Source organism: Xenopus tropicalis, chromosome 10 (assembly GCF_000004195.4).
Source record: "Xenopus tropicalis strain Nigerian chromosome 10, UCB_Xtro_10.0, whole genome shotgun sequence".
NCBI lineage: Eukaryota > Metazoa > Chordata > Amphibia > Anura > Pipidae > Xenopus > Xenopus tropicalis.
Genome location: NC_030686.2, coordinates 8,727,922 through 8,742,868, shown reverse-complemented (window position 1 = coordinate 8,742,868; position 14,947 = coordinate 8,727,922). Strand labels below are relative to the sequence as shown.

General features: G+C 47.3%; 2 protein-coding genes across 4 annotated transcripts in view; one reads left to right on the top strand and one right to left on the bottom strand.

Annotated features, from left to right (window-relative positions):
- rara (retinoic acid receptor alpha) overlaps nt 1–4,131 on the top strand; it is a 63,119-nt gene extending 58,988 nt beyond the window's left edge. The window contains exons 8-9 of one of the 3 annotated variants that reach the window (XM_031893936.1): nt 738–896; nt 2,194–4,131. In XM_031893936.1, the coding sequence (XP_031749796.1) occupies nt 738–896; nt 2,194–2,408 (374 nt within the window). In that variant the 3' untranslated portion in view covers nt 2,409–4,131. 3 annotated transcript variants of the gene reach the window in all.
- A 7,339-nt stretch (nt 4,132–11,470) lies between these two features.
- On the bottom strand, nt 11,471–13,358 carry LOC100497858 (titin). Its single transcript, XM_031894835.1, is given in 3 exon segments — nt 11,471–11,898; nt 11,900–12,040; nt 12,219–13,358. Coding segments are annotated over 3 exon segments (1,467 nt in total). The 5' UTR covers nt 13,179–13,358; the 3' UTR covers nt 11,471–11,532.
- Nucleotides 13,359–14,947: the final 1,589 nt, after the last annotated feature.

Genomic DNA, 14,947 nt, shown 5'->3' with positions numbered 1-14,947 from the left:
CTCTGCCTGCCCTATGCTGCCTGTGTGTGCCATACTCTGCCTGTGCTATGCTGCCTGTGTGTGCCATACTCTGCCTACCCTATGCTGCCTGTATGTGCCATACTCTGCCTGCCCTATGCTGCCTGGGTGTGCCATACTCTGCCTGCCCTATGCTGCCTGTGCGTGCCATACTCTGCCTGCCCTATGCTGCCTGTGTGTGCCATACTCTGCCTGCCCTATGCTGCCTGGGTGTGCCATACTCTGCCTGCCCTATGCTGCCTGTGTGTGCCATACTCTGCCTGCCCTATGCTGCCTATGTGTGCCATACTCTGTGGCGCAGAGCAGTATTTATATACATAAGGAGTTGCCATATTGCTTTTAGTAGCACGATACAGCACCTTTTAATAATGGTGTTTATTGGAAAGTTTGTTTTCCCATAGCAGAGGTAGCAGTGCTTAACACCCATTTGATGAATTTTCTGCTGCAATCACTAGTGAGTATCTTGGCTGTTACCTGTGGACATACGGGCACTGCAGTTAATCCGGTGACTCTTAAACTCACCAACAGAAAGCATACAATGGGTGTCTGCTGCAAAAGAAGCTAGAGAAACTGGAAAACTAAAAGTTCCCCTGTGCAAGAATGCACATTACTCATTTATAGATCATTATAACGCTGCTCCCATATAAGTCATACTGATTACTTTACGCACCGCTGAGATTTGCCTCGATGGTTTTATAATGTCTTGTTCTACCTGTTAGACCGGCAGGACCTGGAGCAGCCAGATAAAGTGGACAAGCTGCAGGAGCCCCTTTTGGAAGCATTGAAGATCTATGTCAGGAACAGGCGACCCAAAAAGCCACACATGTTCCCTAAAATGCTGATGAAGATCACAGACCTGCGGAGCATCAGTGCCAAGGGTAAGCTTAGGGGTCGGCTTATCTGATCCACTATGGAAAAGCACATTGGGATTGCTTAGGGGGATACAAATGATAGTTTGGACTCACAGGAGTGAAGCGCTGGCATGGTACCACGGCACGGTTACCGGTCACATTGTTAGGTGCCCCATGATCCTGGCAGCACCACTGGGTTTCCCACAAAGATACCTTACAGGTTCCCAGAATAAGCACCCACCTGGCTGGGACATTCTAGGAGCTCAGCTAATTTTATTCCCGCTGTAAGCCAACCAATGGGCAGTCACACTCCAATGCCATGATTGGCTGGGGGGCTAACGCCAGCCTCAGTGTGAATGAAACCATTTCAGTCTCGGTACAGAGAGGGCTCACTAAAATAACTTGTCTGCAGGAGTTCTACTCGCTGCCAATAGAGCTTGATCCAGGGTGACCTGCAGAGACAGCACAGAGTGCTCCCGGGATCTCCTCTCTCTGAGGGACACACTGTTCCTTGTTATATATATAATATACCTCTGTGCCTTGTTGTTTAACCCCTGAGAACTGGAGAGGGAAAGAACATTGGAAAAAGGAGGATAGAGGATAGTTTGGGGGGTGCATATAAGGGAGATAAGGATGTGAAAGCTCAGAAAGGGAAGGGAAAAGGAGTCATACTGAGAGAGAAGAGTATAAGGAGAGAAGTAGTGAAGGGAACACAGACACAGTTCAAAGAGAAAAAAGGGGCAACTTGTGAGGGAAGGAAGAGGGGGATAGACATAAAGGAGTAACTGTCAGGGTGGAGGAGAGATGGGAGGATGAAGTGAAAGTTGGGGATGGCTACTACTAAGCCTAGCGCATCCCCCTTCTAAGGCTAGTGCATCCCCTTCTAAGGCTAGTGCATCCCCTACTAAGGCTAGCACACCCCTACTAAGGCTAGCCCATTCCCCTACTAAGGTTAGCACACCCCCTACTAAGGCTAGCCCATTCCCCTACTAAGGTTAGCACACCCCTACTAAGGCTAGCCCATTCCCCTACTAAGGTTAGCACACCCCTACTAAGGCTAGCCCATTCCCCTACTAAGGTTAGCACACCCCCTACTAAGGCTAGCCCATTCCCCTACTAAGGTTAGCACACCCCTACTAAGGCTAGCCCATTCCCCTACTAAGGTTAGCACACCCCTACTAAGGGTAGCCCATTCCCCTACTAAGGTTAGCACACCCCTACTAAGGGTAGCCCATTCCCCTACTAAGGTTAGCACACCCCTACTAAGGCTAGCCCGCACCCCTACTAAGGCTAGCACTCTTAAGTTCTGCTCTTTGTCTCGCAGGTGCGGAGCGCGTCATCACTCTGAAGATGGAAATCCCAGGTTCCATGCCTCCCCTCATCCAGGAGATGTTGGAGAACTCAGAAGGGTTGGACACATTGGGGGGGGGAGGAGGGGCATCCGGAGGGGCACCGCCCACACCAGTACCACCAAGGAGCTGCAGTCCCAGCCTGTCACCCAGTTCCACTCACAGCAGCCCCTCTACACACTCCCCCTGACCCCCAACTCCTGGAACACTGAGGGGGGCAGAAAGGCACAGAGACTGACCAGCCCATGGCACAGCCTTCTCACATCCTTGCCCCTCCCCCTTTTCTACTTCCTCTTCCTGTTACTTGACAGCCACTCATCACTGTGCTCTCTAGAGAAGAAAGGATGGAAGGCTGCCTGGCTGGGTGAGGAGGAGCAGGGGGACCGCAGCAGCTGGAGACTTGGACTTAGTCCCCCCTTCACCAAAAACTTTGGTTCATTTGAGCCACGGGCCCCTCGGAACCCCCTCTCTCTCTCTGTCCCGCCTCCAATGGATTGAGAATGGACTGATAAACTGTACTGAGACAGAATCTCACACTGTGTTTGGAGCCAGAGAGAACATGGCTAAAATTAATGAGGGGACAGGGTCTCGTCCACCTCAACGGGGGGGGGGGGGGGGGGGGATACGCTGGCATGTTAACCCCTTTCACTGCACCCCAAAAGCACTCTGTATGTAAATTGGGTTTAGAAATGTAAACAGTATTTTAAAAACAATATGAAGTTTAAAAAAAAAAAATAGGGCAGCTTGATTTTTTTTTTAAAAAGGAAAACATTAGATGTTTTAGAATCTATATGAATTGTTATAAATTGTATTTTTGCTATTTCTCTTTGATTTCAGTTCACACTAGAACCCTTGGAAACTCTTGCTGTTGTGCTCACTGTTGCAGTGATGCAGCCCTGTCCAACAGCATGGCCCCGGGGGGGGGGGGGGGGTTGTTTAACCTGCCTCTGGGTTGGGCAGCATTTGGTACAGAGCATGGAGCAGAACTACAGCTCACCGACGGAATTAAGGGGAGGTTTAGTTCTGCAACATTTGATGTGCCCCATGTTTCCTATCCCTGTATATGTGAAGCTGGCCATACAAAGTGGCTCATATCTCGGGGTGCAAGGTTACCAGTTGGGGCCCTCTATATGCCAGTGTATGGGGCACTGACAGATGAGGATAGAATGACGGCCATACTGTGTATGGCTACTCATACAGGATCCATCTGTTGAAACTGTGGGCTGATTGGTCAGATACTGGACAGTATTGTGAATGGCCACCCCTGGGGCTTGGTGTTGGACTGCCCACCCTAAAATAAAATTGTTTAAGGGCTCCCCAAAATGTTTCTGCTGTTTAAAGTACATAAACAGGCAGCAGAGTGCTTTCTGCTTGGGTGTCGGATGGAAGTGAAGAGGGTAAAGGTCCAGTCCCACTGCTGAAAGTCCTGCAACAGTCACGTCATTGGTCCCCCCCAGCTGTTCTGCCCTACATTTCCCAGCATGCCCCTAATAGCAGAAGGCTGCTGGGAGTTGTAGTTCACAACAGCTGCCGGAGCAATGACTGTGACTCCCCAAGGGACTGCCTTTGGAAGCACATAACAAATGTACCCCACAGTTCCCAGCACCCCCCCATGTCTCTAACCACTATATAGCTGTGACCCCCCCACTCTCCCTGCATAATAGGACTTCTTGTTTTCACGCCTCTACACACCAGCAAAAATGTTTTTCAGTTTGAGGTTTTTTTATGGTTAAATAATTAAAAAAAAAAGACCAAAAAAAAAAAACAAATGACGTGACAACTTTTTTTTTTTTTTTTATGTGGATAAAAAAATTGTTTTTGTTTTACTTTGAAGGTTTTTTCCTCAAGTTTTCTGTCTTACCTTCTGCACAAAGGTTTTATCTTTATATTAAAACAAACTCATTTCTGTTTGACTCACTTATTTCTGTCACTCGTGTCCTCCCCGCATTATTATGGGATATGAAGCACCGGTGTATTCTGCAATGGGACCCATAACAAGCACGGCTTCTGCATCATCTGGTTTCTCCCTTACCCACTGAGCTTACAATCAGGTTAGAAGAGGAGGAAAAAATAGCTTGGGAGAAGAAGAGAAAGGGGCTGGTGTGGGGCAGGTAAAGGAAGCTGAGCTGGTGACGGACAGAAGAGTGGAGGGGGAGAGGGGTGGGAGAGGAAGCGGAGCCGGAGAGAGAGGTGTGAGAGGAAGCGGAGCCGGAGAGAGAGGAAGCGGAGCCGGAGAGAGAGGTGTGAGAGAGGAAGCGGAGCCGGAGAGGGAGCGGAGCTGGAGAGGGACAGAGGGGTGGGAGAGGAAGCGGGGTGGGAGAGGGACAGAGGGGTGGGAGAGGTGTGAGAGGAAGCGGAGCCGGAGAGGGAGCGGAGCTGGAGAGGGACAGAGGGGTGGGAGAGGAAGCGGGGTGGGAGATGGACAGAGGGGGGGAGAGGAAGCGGAGCCGGAGAGGGAGCGGGGCGGGAGAGGGACAGAGGGGTGGGAGAGGAAGCGGAGCCGGAGAGGGACAGAGGGGTGGGAGAGGATGCGGAGCCGGAGAGGGACAGAGGGGTGGGAGAGGAAGCGGAGCCGGAGAGGGACAGAGGGGTGGGAGAGGAAGCGGAGAGGGACAGAGGGGTGGGAGAGGAAGCGGAGCTGGAGAGGGACAGAGGGGTGGGAGAGGAAGCGGAGCCGGAGAGGGACAGAGGGGTGGGAGAGGAAGCGGAGCCGGAGAGGGACAGAGGGGTGGGAGAGGAAGCGGAGCCGGAGAGGGACAGAGGGGTGGGAGAGGGAGAGGGGTGGGAGAGGAAGCGGAGCCGGAGGGGAGGGAGCTGGAGAGGGACAGAGGGGTTGGAGAGGAAGCGGAGGGAGAGGGACAGAGGGGTGGGAGAGGAGCGGAGCCAGAGAGGGGTGGGAGAGGGACAGAGGTGGGAGAGGAGGGAGCGGAGAGGGGTGGAGGGACGGAGAGGGGTGGGAGAGGAGGGAGCGGGAGAGGAAGCGGAGAGGGGTGGGAGAGGAGCGGAGCCGGAGAGGGGTGGGAGAGGAAGCGGAGCCGGAGAGGGGTGGGAGAGGAAGCGGAGCCAGAGAGGAGTGGGAGAGGAAGCGGAGCCAGAGAGGGGTGGGAGAGGAAGCGAGAGCCAGAGAGGGACAGAGGGGTGGGAGAGGAAGAGGAGCCAGAGAGGGTGGGAGAGGAAGCGGAGCCAGAGAGGGACAGAGGGGTGGGAGAGGAAGCGGAGCCGGAGAGGGACAGAGGGGTGGGAGAGGAAGCGGAGCCAGAGAGGGACAGAGGGGTGGGAGAGGAAGCGGAGCCGGAGAGGGACAGAGGCGTGGGAGAGGAAGCGGAGCCAGAGAGGGACAGAGGGGTGGGAGAGGAAGCGGAGCCGGAGAGGGACAGAGGGGTGGGAGAGGAAGCGGAGCCAGAGAGGACAGAGGGGTGGGGAGAGGAAGCGGAGCCAGAGAGGGACAGAGGGGTGGGAGAGGAAGCGGAGCCGGAGAGGGACAGAGGGGTGGGAGAGGAAGCGGAGCCAGAGAGGGACAGAGGGGTGGGAGAGGGAAGCGGAGCCGGAGAGGGACAGAGGGGTGGGAGAGGAAGCGGAGCCAGAGAGGGACAGAGGGGTGGGAGAGGAAGCGGAGCCGGAGAGGGGTGGGAGAGGAAGCGGAGCCAGAGAGGGGTGGGAGAGGAAGTGAAGCCAGAGAGGGGTGGAAGAGGAAGCGGAGCCAGAGAGGGACAGAGGGGGTGGGAGAGGAAGCGGAGCCGGGAGAGGAGTGGGAGAGGAAGCGGAGCCAGAGAGGGTGGGAGAGGAAGTGAAGCCAGAGAGGGGTGGAAGAGGAAGCGGAGCCAGAGAGGGGTGGAAGAGGAAGCGGAGCCAGAGAGGGGTGGAAGAGGAAGCGGAGCCAGAGAGGGGTGGAAGAGGAAGCGGAGCCAGAGAGGGGTGGAAGAGGAAGTGAAGCCAGAGAGGGGTGGAAGAGGAAGTGAAGCCAGAGAGGGGTGGAAGAGGAAGCGGAGCCAGAGAGGGGTGGAAGAGGAAGCGGAGCCAGAGAGGGACAGAGGGGTGGAAGAGGAAGCGGAGCCAGAGAGGGGTGGGAGAGGAAGCGGAGCCGGAGAGGGGTAGGAGAGGAAGCGGAGCCGGAGAGGGGTAGGAGAGGAAGCGGAACCGGAGAGGGGTAGGAGAGGAAGTGGAGCCGGAGAGGGGTGGGAGAGGAAGTGGAGCCGGAGAGGGGTGGGAGAGGAAGTGGAGCCGGAGAGGGGTAGGAGAGGAAGCGGAGCCGGAGAGGGGTGGGAGAGGAAGCGGAGCCGGAGAGGGGTAGGAGAGGAAGTGGAGCCGGAGAGGGGTGGAAGAGGAAGTGGAGCCGGAGAGGGGTGGGAGAGGAAGCGGAGCCGGAGAGGGGTGGGAGAGGAAGTGGAGCCGGAGAGGGGTGGGAGAGGAAGTGGAGCCGGAGAGGGGTGGGAGAGGAAGTGACTATATTCCCTCTAAGGAACCACGATCTCTGCTGAAACATGGAAGCTCCATACCAGCCTGCCAGGGAATACACTAATATTTGGCCCTCACAGTTTGCACTCACACTGATTTATATGTACCGATTGGGCAAGTTGTACTGAACACCCATCTAGGTGCCATCTGATTGGTTTAGACAAGCCTACCCTACGGATATCTGCCTGATTGGGCAGGTTAGATTTTGCTATCGGATCGGGGCCCACATCCGCTCATTGATGCTCTCCTCACTCCTCACTCCCACAGGAACTATTCCCATTGTAATTCAATCGTTTGGCCCAAAGGCCAAATGATCAGATTACTCCGATATCTCCCAGATCGTATCCACCGTATGGTGTACGAGCACCTTAAGGTAGCCAAACATGTTAAGATCTGCTCGCTTGGCGAGGTCACCAAGCGAGCAGATATTCTCACGATATCCCCACGTACGGGTGGGCAACATAGGGCAAATGTAGGCTAATTCGATCATTTGGCTTCTAACAGCGCCAATGGCACAGTCTGTTTGGGGACCGCATCAATGAGCCGATGCAGTCCCTGATCCGACTGAACCTTTTAACCTGGACCGATATCGGCAGCTACAATCAGCCCGTGTATGGCCACCTTTAGTCTAGGTTCAGCCCTAAAGTTCAGTGTTGAGTGCAAACCCTCTGATCAGAAGGCTGACACAGCACCCATCCCTGACACTCATAGGAGAAAGAGGATCCACTCTTCAGCACTACTGCATTAATTGGGATACAGGTATGGCTTCACTTATCCGGAAACCCGTTATCCAGAAAGCCCGTCTCCTATAGACTCCACTTTAATCAAATGATTCAGAATTTTAAAACTGATTCCATTTTCTCTGTAATAAAACAGTACCTGTACTTGATCCCAACTAAGATATAATTACCCCTTATTGGGGGCAGAACAGCCCTATTGGGTTTATTTCATGTTTAAATGATTCCCTTTTCTCTGTAATAATAAAACAGTACCTGTACTTGATCCCAACTAAGATATAATTACCCCTTATTGGGGGCAGAACAGCCCTATTGGGTTTATTTCATGGTTAAATGATTCCCTTTTCTCTGTAATAATAAAACAGTACCTGTACTTGATCCCAACTAAGATATAATTACCCCTTATTGGGGGCAGAACAGCCCTATTGGGTTTATTTCATGGTTAAATGATTCCCTTTTCTCTGTAATAATAAAACAGTACCTGTACTTGATCCCAGCTAAGATATAATTACCCCTTATTGGGGCAGAACAGCCCTATTGGGTTTATTTATTGGTTAAATGATTCCCTTTTCTCTGTAATAATAAAACAGTACCTGTACTTGATCCCAGCTAAGATATAATTACCCCTTATTGGGGCAGAACAGCCCTATTGGGTTTATTTATTGGTTAAATGATTCCCTTTTCTCTGTAATAATAAAACAGTACCTGTACTTGATCCCAGCTAAGATATAATTACCCCTTATTGGGGCAGAACAGCCCTATTGGGTTTATTTATTGGTTAAATGATTCCCTTTTCTCTGTAATAATAAAACAGTACCTGTACTTGATCCCAACTAAGATATAATTACCCCTTATTGGGGGCAGAACAGCCCTATTGGGTTTATTTCATGGTTAAATGATTCCCTTTTCTCTGTAATAATAAAACAGTACCTGTACTTGATCCCAACTAAGATATAATTACCCCTTATTGGGGCAGAACAGCCCTATTGGGTTTAATAAATGTTTTATTGATTTTTTAGTAGACTTAAGGTATAGAGATCCAAATTATGGAAAGACCCCTTATCCGGAATACCCTTGGTCCTGAGCATTCTGGATAATGGGTCCTATACCTGTAATAAATAATGTTTATCTAAGGGAATGAAAGCACGTGGGCATTAGTCTAACATGTCAGTAAGAGACATTGCTTTCCTTCTGACAGCAGTGAGTGAGGACTAATAAAAGGGGCCAAAATGCACAAGGTAAGGGCATCTCGGGGCCACAGCTACGGCAATAAGCTTCTCTAACATTCTGCGCCGCTGGCATATAATGTAGTGGGGAGATGTGGGGCCCCGGCACACAATAGGGGGGACACAGTGAGTGGGGCGTCTCTGCTGACAATGTACAGGACACAATGAGCAAGGTGGGAATGGATGGAATCTGCTGTAGGTGACTGTGAGGGGACAATGGGTGCAGAATAGAACTTTGCTGAGTTGGGAAACGGGAAAATTCTCTTCTCTCTCAGGCACAAAAGCCCCTGTCAATCACACGGCGCAGGCTGTAACGGCAACGGTGTGTGTGTCGGATTGAGGGAATGGCCACACTAAGCTGAACTTGCACCCAATTAGAGTAACCCAATACAGGTATGGGACCGGTTATCCAGAATGCTCGGGACCTGAGGTATTCCAGATAAGGGGTCTTTCCGTAATTGGGATCTCCATACCTTAAGTCTACTAAAAAAAAATCAATAAAACATTAATTAAACCCAATACCATTGTTCTGCCTCCAATAAGGGGGATCAACTACAGGTACTGTTTTATTATTACAGAGAAAAGCATGAAATAAACCCAATAGGGCTGTTCTGCCCCCAATAAGGGGTAATTATATCTTAGTTGGGATCAAGTACAGGTACTGTTTTATTATTACAGAGAAAAGGGAATCATTTAACCATGAAATAAACCCAATAGGGCTGTTCTGCCCCCAATAAGGGGTAATTATATCTTAGTTGGGATCAAGTACAGGTACTGTTTTATTATTACAGAGAAAAGGGAATCATTTAACCATGAAATAAACCCAATAGGGCTGTTCTGCCCCAATAAGGGGTAATTATATCTTAGTTGGGATCAAGTACAGGTACTGTTTTATTATTACAGAGAAAAGGGAATCATTTAACTATTAAATAAACCCAATAGGGCTGTTCTGCCCCAATAAGGGGTAATTATATCTTAGTTGGGATCAAGTACAGGTACTGTTTTATTATTACAGAGAAAAGGGAATCATTTAACTATTAAATAAACCCAATAGGGCTGTTCTGCCCCAATAAGGGGTAATTATACCTTAGTTGGGATCAAGTACAGGTACTGTTTTATTATTACAGAGAAAAGGGAATCAGTTTTGAAATTATGAATTATTTGATTAAAATTGGGTCTATGGGAGATGGCCTTTCCGTAATTTGGAGCTTTCTGGATAATGGGTTTCCGGATAAAGGATCCCATGCCTGTATATACATTTATTATTGAGCGTCAGTCAGTTATTCCCAGCCCCTTATAAAGCCAAATACAAAGTGGGAATGTGGTTCAAAACAACAACTGTGCACAAATGCCCCCCTGCAGTTACCAATAGTAACAAGATATTTACTATCATACAGATTTGCTGGATTCTGTGCAACCCAGACTTACTCATCAGTAGATTGCCATAGTTTTAATAGGTTCAATATTATGTATAAAACACAACAACTTTGCCAAGTCCAGGACTGTGCAAGAACCATTTTCTCAGGGTGCTTCTCTATGTCCATTAGCTATTTTTTTTTTTAATTCTATTTATGTTTTTCGCCTTTATATTAACTTTTAGTATAATATAGAGATTGCTATTCTGAGGCAATTTGCACTTGATCTTCATTTATTATTATTTGCGTTTTTTTAATTATTTCACTTTTTGTTCAGCAACTCTCCAGTTGGGAATTTCAGCAGCTATCTGGTTGCTAGGGTCCATTTTAACCTAGCAACCAGTGGTTTGAAAGAGACACAGGCATTTGAATAGAAGGGGACCTAAATAGTAAGATAAATAATGAAAAGTAACAATACAAGTGTAGCCGCACAGAGCAATCGTTTATGAGCTGCCGGGGTCAGTGACCCCCATTTCAAAGCTGGAAATAATACAAAAACTATAACACATACATAATGAAGACCAATTGAAAAGTTGCTAAGAATAGGCCATTCTGTGATATACTAAAAAGTTAACCTGAACCGCCCCTTTAACTGCCAATACAATGAATTTTGTTACAACAGTGCCACCTGTTGCTGTAACCGTACAGTTAGAGAGATGGAGAAAAACGAACGGAAAGAAAACAGAACTGTTCTGCTGTGTGAAAAGGAAAGGGAAAGCTCCTCTCCTGAGGCTTAAGGTGTGAATGTAAATTGTTGCATTTGTAAGTATATTAAGAGTAAAGAGATGGAGGTTGAGTATGTTGCTCCATTACATAATGTGGTTATTTTGTAACAGCAGCACCACCTGCTGGTCAGTCCCTGTAACTATACATCAGAGCGATATCCCCTCAGTGGGAAACAGAGAAGAGTTGTGATGTTACTGGAAATAGATCAGAAGCCCCAGATGCCCTTTCTGAGCGGAGCAACATCAGAACCCGTCTCTGTTTCCCACTGATGGGATCTTTTACTTACAGTTACAGGGACTGGCCAGCAGGTGGTGTTGCGGTTACAAATTCATTATATTGGTAGTTGATAAAAGCTCTGAAAAGGGGGGGGAAAAAATCAAAGGTGCTTAGAAAGGCACCCAGAGCAATTTAATATGACATTTTTAAGGTTTAATATATTTCACTGTACATGTAATGGGATGTATAGTCACTGAAGCTGTGTAACACTGACACTATTGGGCATTTTTAGTGGTTTATAATTGCTCTGTTTGTATTTTATCCTGGATGGTAGGGGAAGCCAGTGCAGGGATTGGCAGAGCGGCATGGCAGAGGAGAAGCGGTTGGGTTAGTTAGTTAGGTAGGTAGTTCTATGTAGTTTATTTTTCAAAATGTGCAGAAAAAAATAAATTTGCAAAATAAAGAGCTGCAATTCACTTCCAGTGAATAAGAGATAAATTCCCAGTTGTTTATTTTGTGTTACTGTGGTGTTTATATGTTTATACAGTTTTCATTACTGTCATCTCTTCTGTCTTCCTTTTGCTCTCTGCCATTTGCCTTTTTAGAGTTGCCATCCTAGTATACACTTGTGTATCATCGGCTTGTTTAGCCAATGAGGGGAAAATGTTATAGGCCCTGCCTTGCTGAATGCAATCGTCTATAAATTGTTGCGAAAACTTTCCTTGAAAATTTGTTTGAAAATAATAATTTACAAATGCTGTATAATTAATTGCCCACTTGTCATTAGGAGATTTCTTTTTTGGAACATATGGAATTAGAAAAGGAGACAGTTCTGTGGTTTTGCCTAATTTTGGGTCTGACACTTCCAGCTTTTTTTCTTCTCTTTCTTCTTCTACTAGTTCTTCTTCCTCCTTCTTCTATTTCATAAATTTCTGTTTCTTTTATGTGTTCTTTAAGCATTTTTGGTTTTTTGATGGATGATTCTCCTTCCTCTATTTCGATTTCAGATATTTTCATTTTCTTGGTGGATGAGATTTCTGGCTGGACCTCAGGCAAAGTTTTTGAGGCAGGTGGCACTGGGGTCTTTGGCAAATATTTTGGAACAACCAATGGCAAGCTTGCAGAGGCAGATGGCACCGGGTAACTGGCAAATATTTTGGAACAACCAATGGCAAGCTTGCAGAGGCAGATGGCACCGGGTAATTGGCAAATATTTTGGAACAACCAATGGCAAGCTTGCAGAGGCAGATGGCACCGGGGTAATTGGCAAATATTTTGGCTGGACCTCAGGCAAAGTTTTTGAGGCAGGTGGCACTGGGGTCTTTGGCAAATATTCTGGCTGGACCTCAGGCAAACATTTAGTGATAGATGACATTGGGGTCACTGGTAAAGATTTTGGCTGGACCTCAGGCAAAGTTTTTGAGGCAGGTGGCACTGGGGTCTTTGGCAAATACTTTGGCTCAACCAATGGCAAGCTTTCAGAGGCAGATGGCACCGGGGCAATAGGAAATGGTTTTGGCGCAACCAATGGCAAGCTTTCAGAGGCAGATGGCACCGGGGTAATTGGAAAATATTCTGGCTGGACCTCGGGCAAACATTTAGTGGTAGATGACATTGGGGTCACTGGCAAAGATTTTGGCTGGACCTCAGGCAAAGTTTTTGAGGCAGGTGGCACTGGGGTCTTTGGCAAATATTTTGGCGCAACCAATGGCAAGCTTTCAGAGGCAGATGGCACCGGGGTAATTGGCAAATATTCTGATTCGGGGCAGGGCTGATCGCTGATAACGCCTTCTTGATACAAAAGGTTTACTATTGTGTTCAAGTTATCGAGTACTACTTGCATTGATTTTTGAAATTGTGGATCTATGAGAGTTTCTATACGTTCAACTTTTTTACGCATCTCTTCATATTGCTGTTCCACCATCTGACTCTCTAGATTTAAGTTCTGCAGTTGGTCTTCTAACCCTTCAGCTTCTAGTTGCAGGGCTTCTTTTTCTACCGTCAGCTGTTCTAGCTCTTTACGAGTGAATTCGACGTCACGTTCTACTGCCACGATTTCTGCTCTCTGATTTCTGTTGCTTTCTTTTATCTGTGCAACTTTTCTTTTCATTTCTTCCAAGGCTTCAGTCAGAAGGTCTTTTTTTTCTGCGGCAGTTAAAAAATCATCTTCATCTGAGCTGTCCATTCTGTTACAGAAAGAAGCTGCGGTGAATAACAAATTCCCTGGTTCTCCAGCACACAAGAAATCCACAGTGGATGAGCTGAGAGGTAGCAGTGACTGTAGTAGGAGAGAAGGCTTAGCCCAAACAGTCACTGGCTGACCCAGGCCTTTGTACTTAAAGGGATTTTGTCATGATATTTATGGGGGGCTTTTTATCTCTAAATGACACTGTTACATAGCAAATTAATTCCCTCTGCTGTTTAAAATATTATTCTTGAACCAACAAATGTATTTGTAGCTGTAATATTGGTGTGTAGGCGCCATCTCAGTGCATTGTGCCTGAGTCTGAGCTTTCAGCCAGCGCTACACATTAGAACTGCTTTCAGCTAACCTATTGTTTCTCCTACTCCCATGTAACTGGAGGAGTCCCAAGCCGGACTTGGATTTCTTACTATTGAGTGCTATTCTGATACCTACTGGGAGCTGCTATCTTGCTCCCTTCCCATTGTTCTGCTACTAACTGGTCCCATACCTGTAGTATTTTTTAATCATAAATAGAAGTTGATAGAAGTAGTTGCCCAACGTATTTTCATTGTTCCTGCCTGCTTGTTGTAAATTCCAAGACTGTAGGAAACACAAATGAAATAATTTATATAGTGTAAGTAACGTTTATTTTGCTCAATTAATATGACAGAAATGTCTGTGACAGTGAAGGAAACCGTTATCCATTAAAATAGATTTACAGGAGGAGAGGGTCACATGTCACCTATAATAATAATAAAAACAAAAGAACACTAATATATAGTGGGATTAGGCAGATAAAGGGCTTGGAGGGTCACAGTTATGGAGAATGGGGGGCCAAGCTGGGATTGCTATGCTTGCAAAGTCCCTCTGAAGATACTTTGGTGGGAGGGGGGCCCAGTGTGGGATAGTTATGCCACTAATCAGGAATAGAAAGCTAGCTAGTTAGCACTTCCTGTCAATTACCAATCTGCAGAGAAGCCCCTGATAATGAGCTGCTCAAAGGCTGCTACTTAAAAAAGGGAGGGTTTTGCATGTTAAAATGTAGATACGGAGCTCTGAACAAAATGCCCTGTTTATAAAGAAAAGTTTGGGGGAGAGTTCCAGTGAATGCTTAAGGGGAATTTACACCTAGTGATTATGGATTGAGCAAAGGCATTTGGTCTGACATGCTTATTCCCAATGTACACAGCCCACCAAGCAATGGAATAGTTTTCATAACAGTTTGGCCACAAGAGGGCAGTATTCAATTAGTCTTTAGACAAGGCTACCTTATCCAAGCAAGCATAGCGCCAGAATGCTGCTTACTGGGATTAGCGCTACTGGGAAAATATACCTAAAAGTAAAGCAGAGATACAGGAAGGGATAGAGGGCTTCTAAGAGTCAGGTTTGTATTATCCTTTATTTATATCGCTGTCACAGTGCTTAACAGGGATTGTTTATCATTCACATCAGCCCCTGCCCCAGTGAGCTTACAATCTAAGGTCCCTATTGTACTTACACACACTAATTTTATCAGGAAGTAACCTATGATTTTGGGGAGGAAACCCACACAAACACGGGGAGAACATACCAACTCCCTGCAGATAGAACAGGTATGGGACCCGTTATCCAGAATGCTCAGAGCCTGGGGTTTTCTGGATCAGGAATCTTTCTATAATTTGGATCTCCGTACCTTAATTCTACTAAAAAAAATAATTTAAAACATGAAATAAACCCAATAGGACTGTTCTGCCCCCAATAAGGGGTAATTATATCTTAGTTGGGATCAA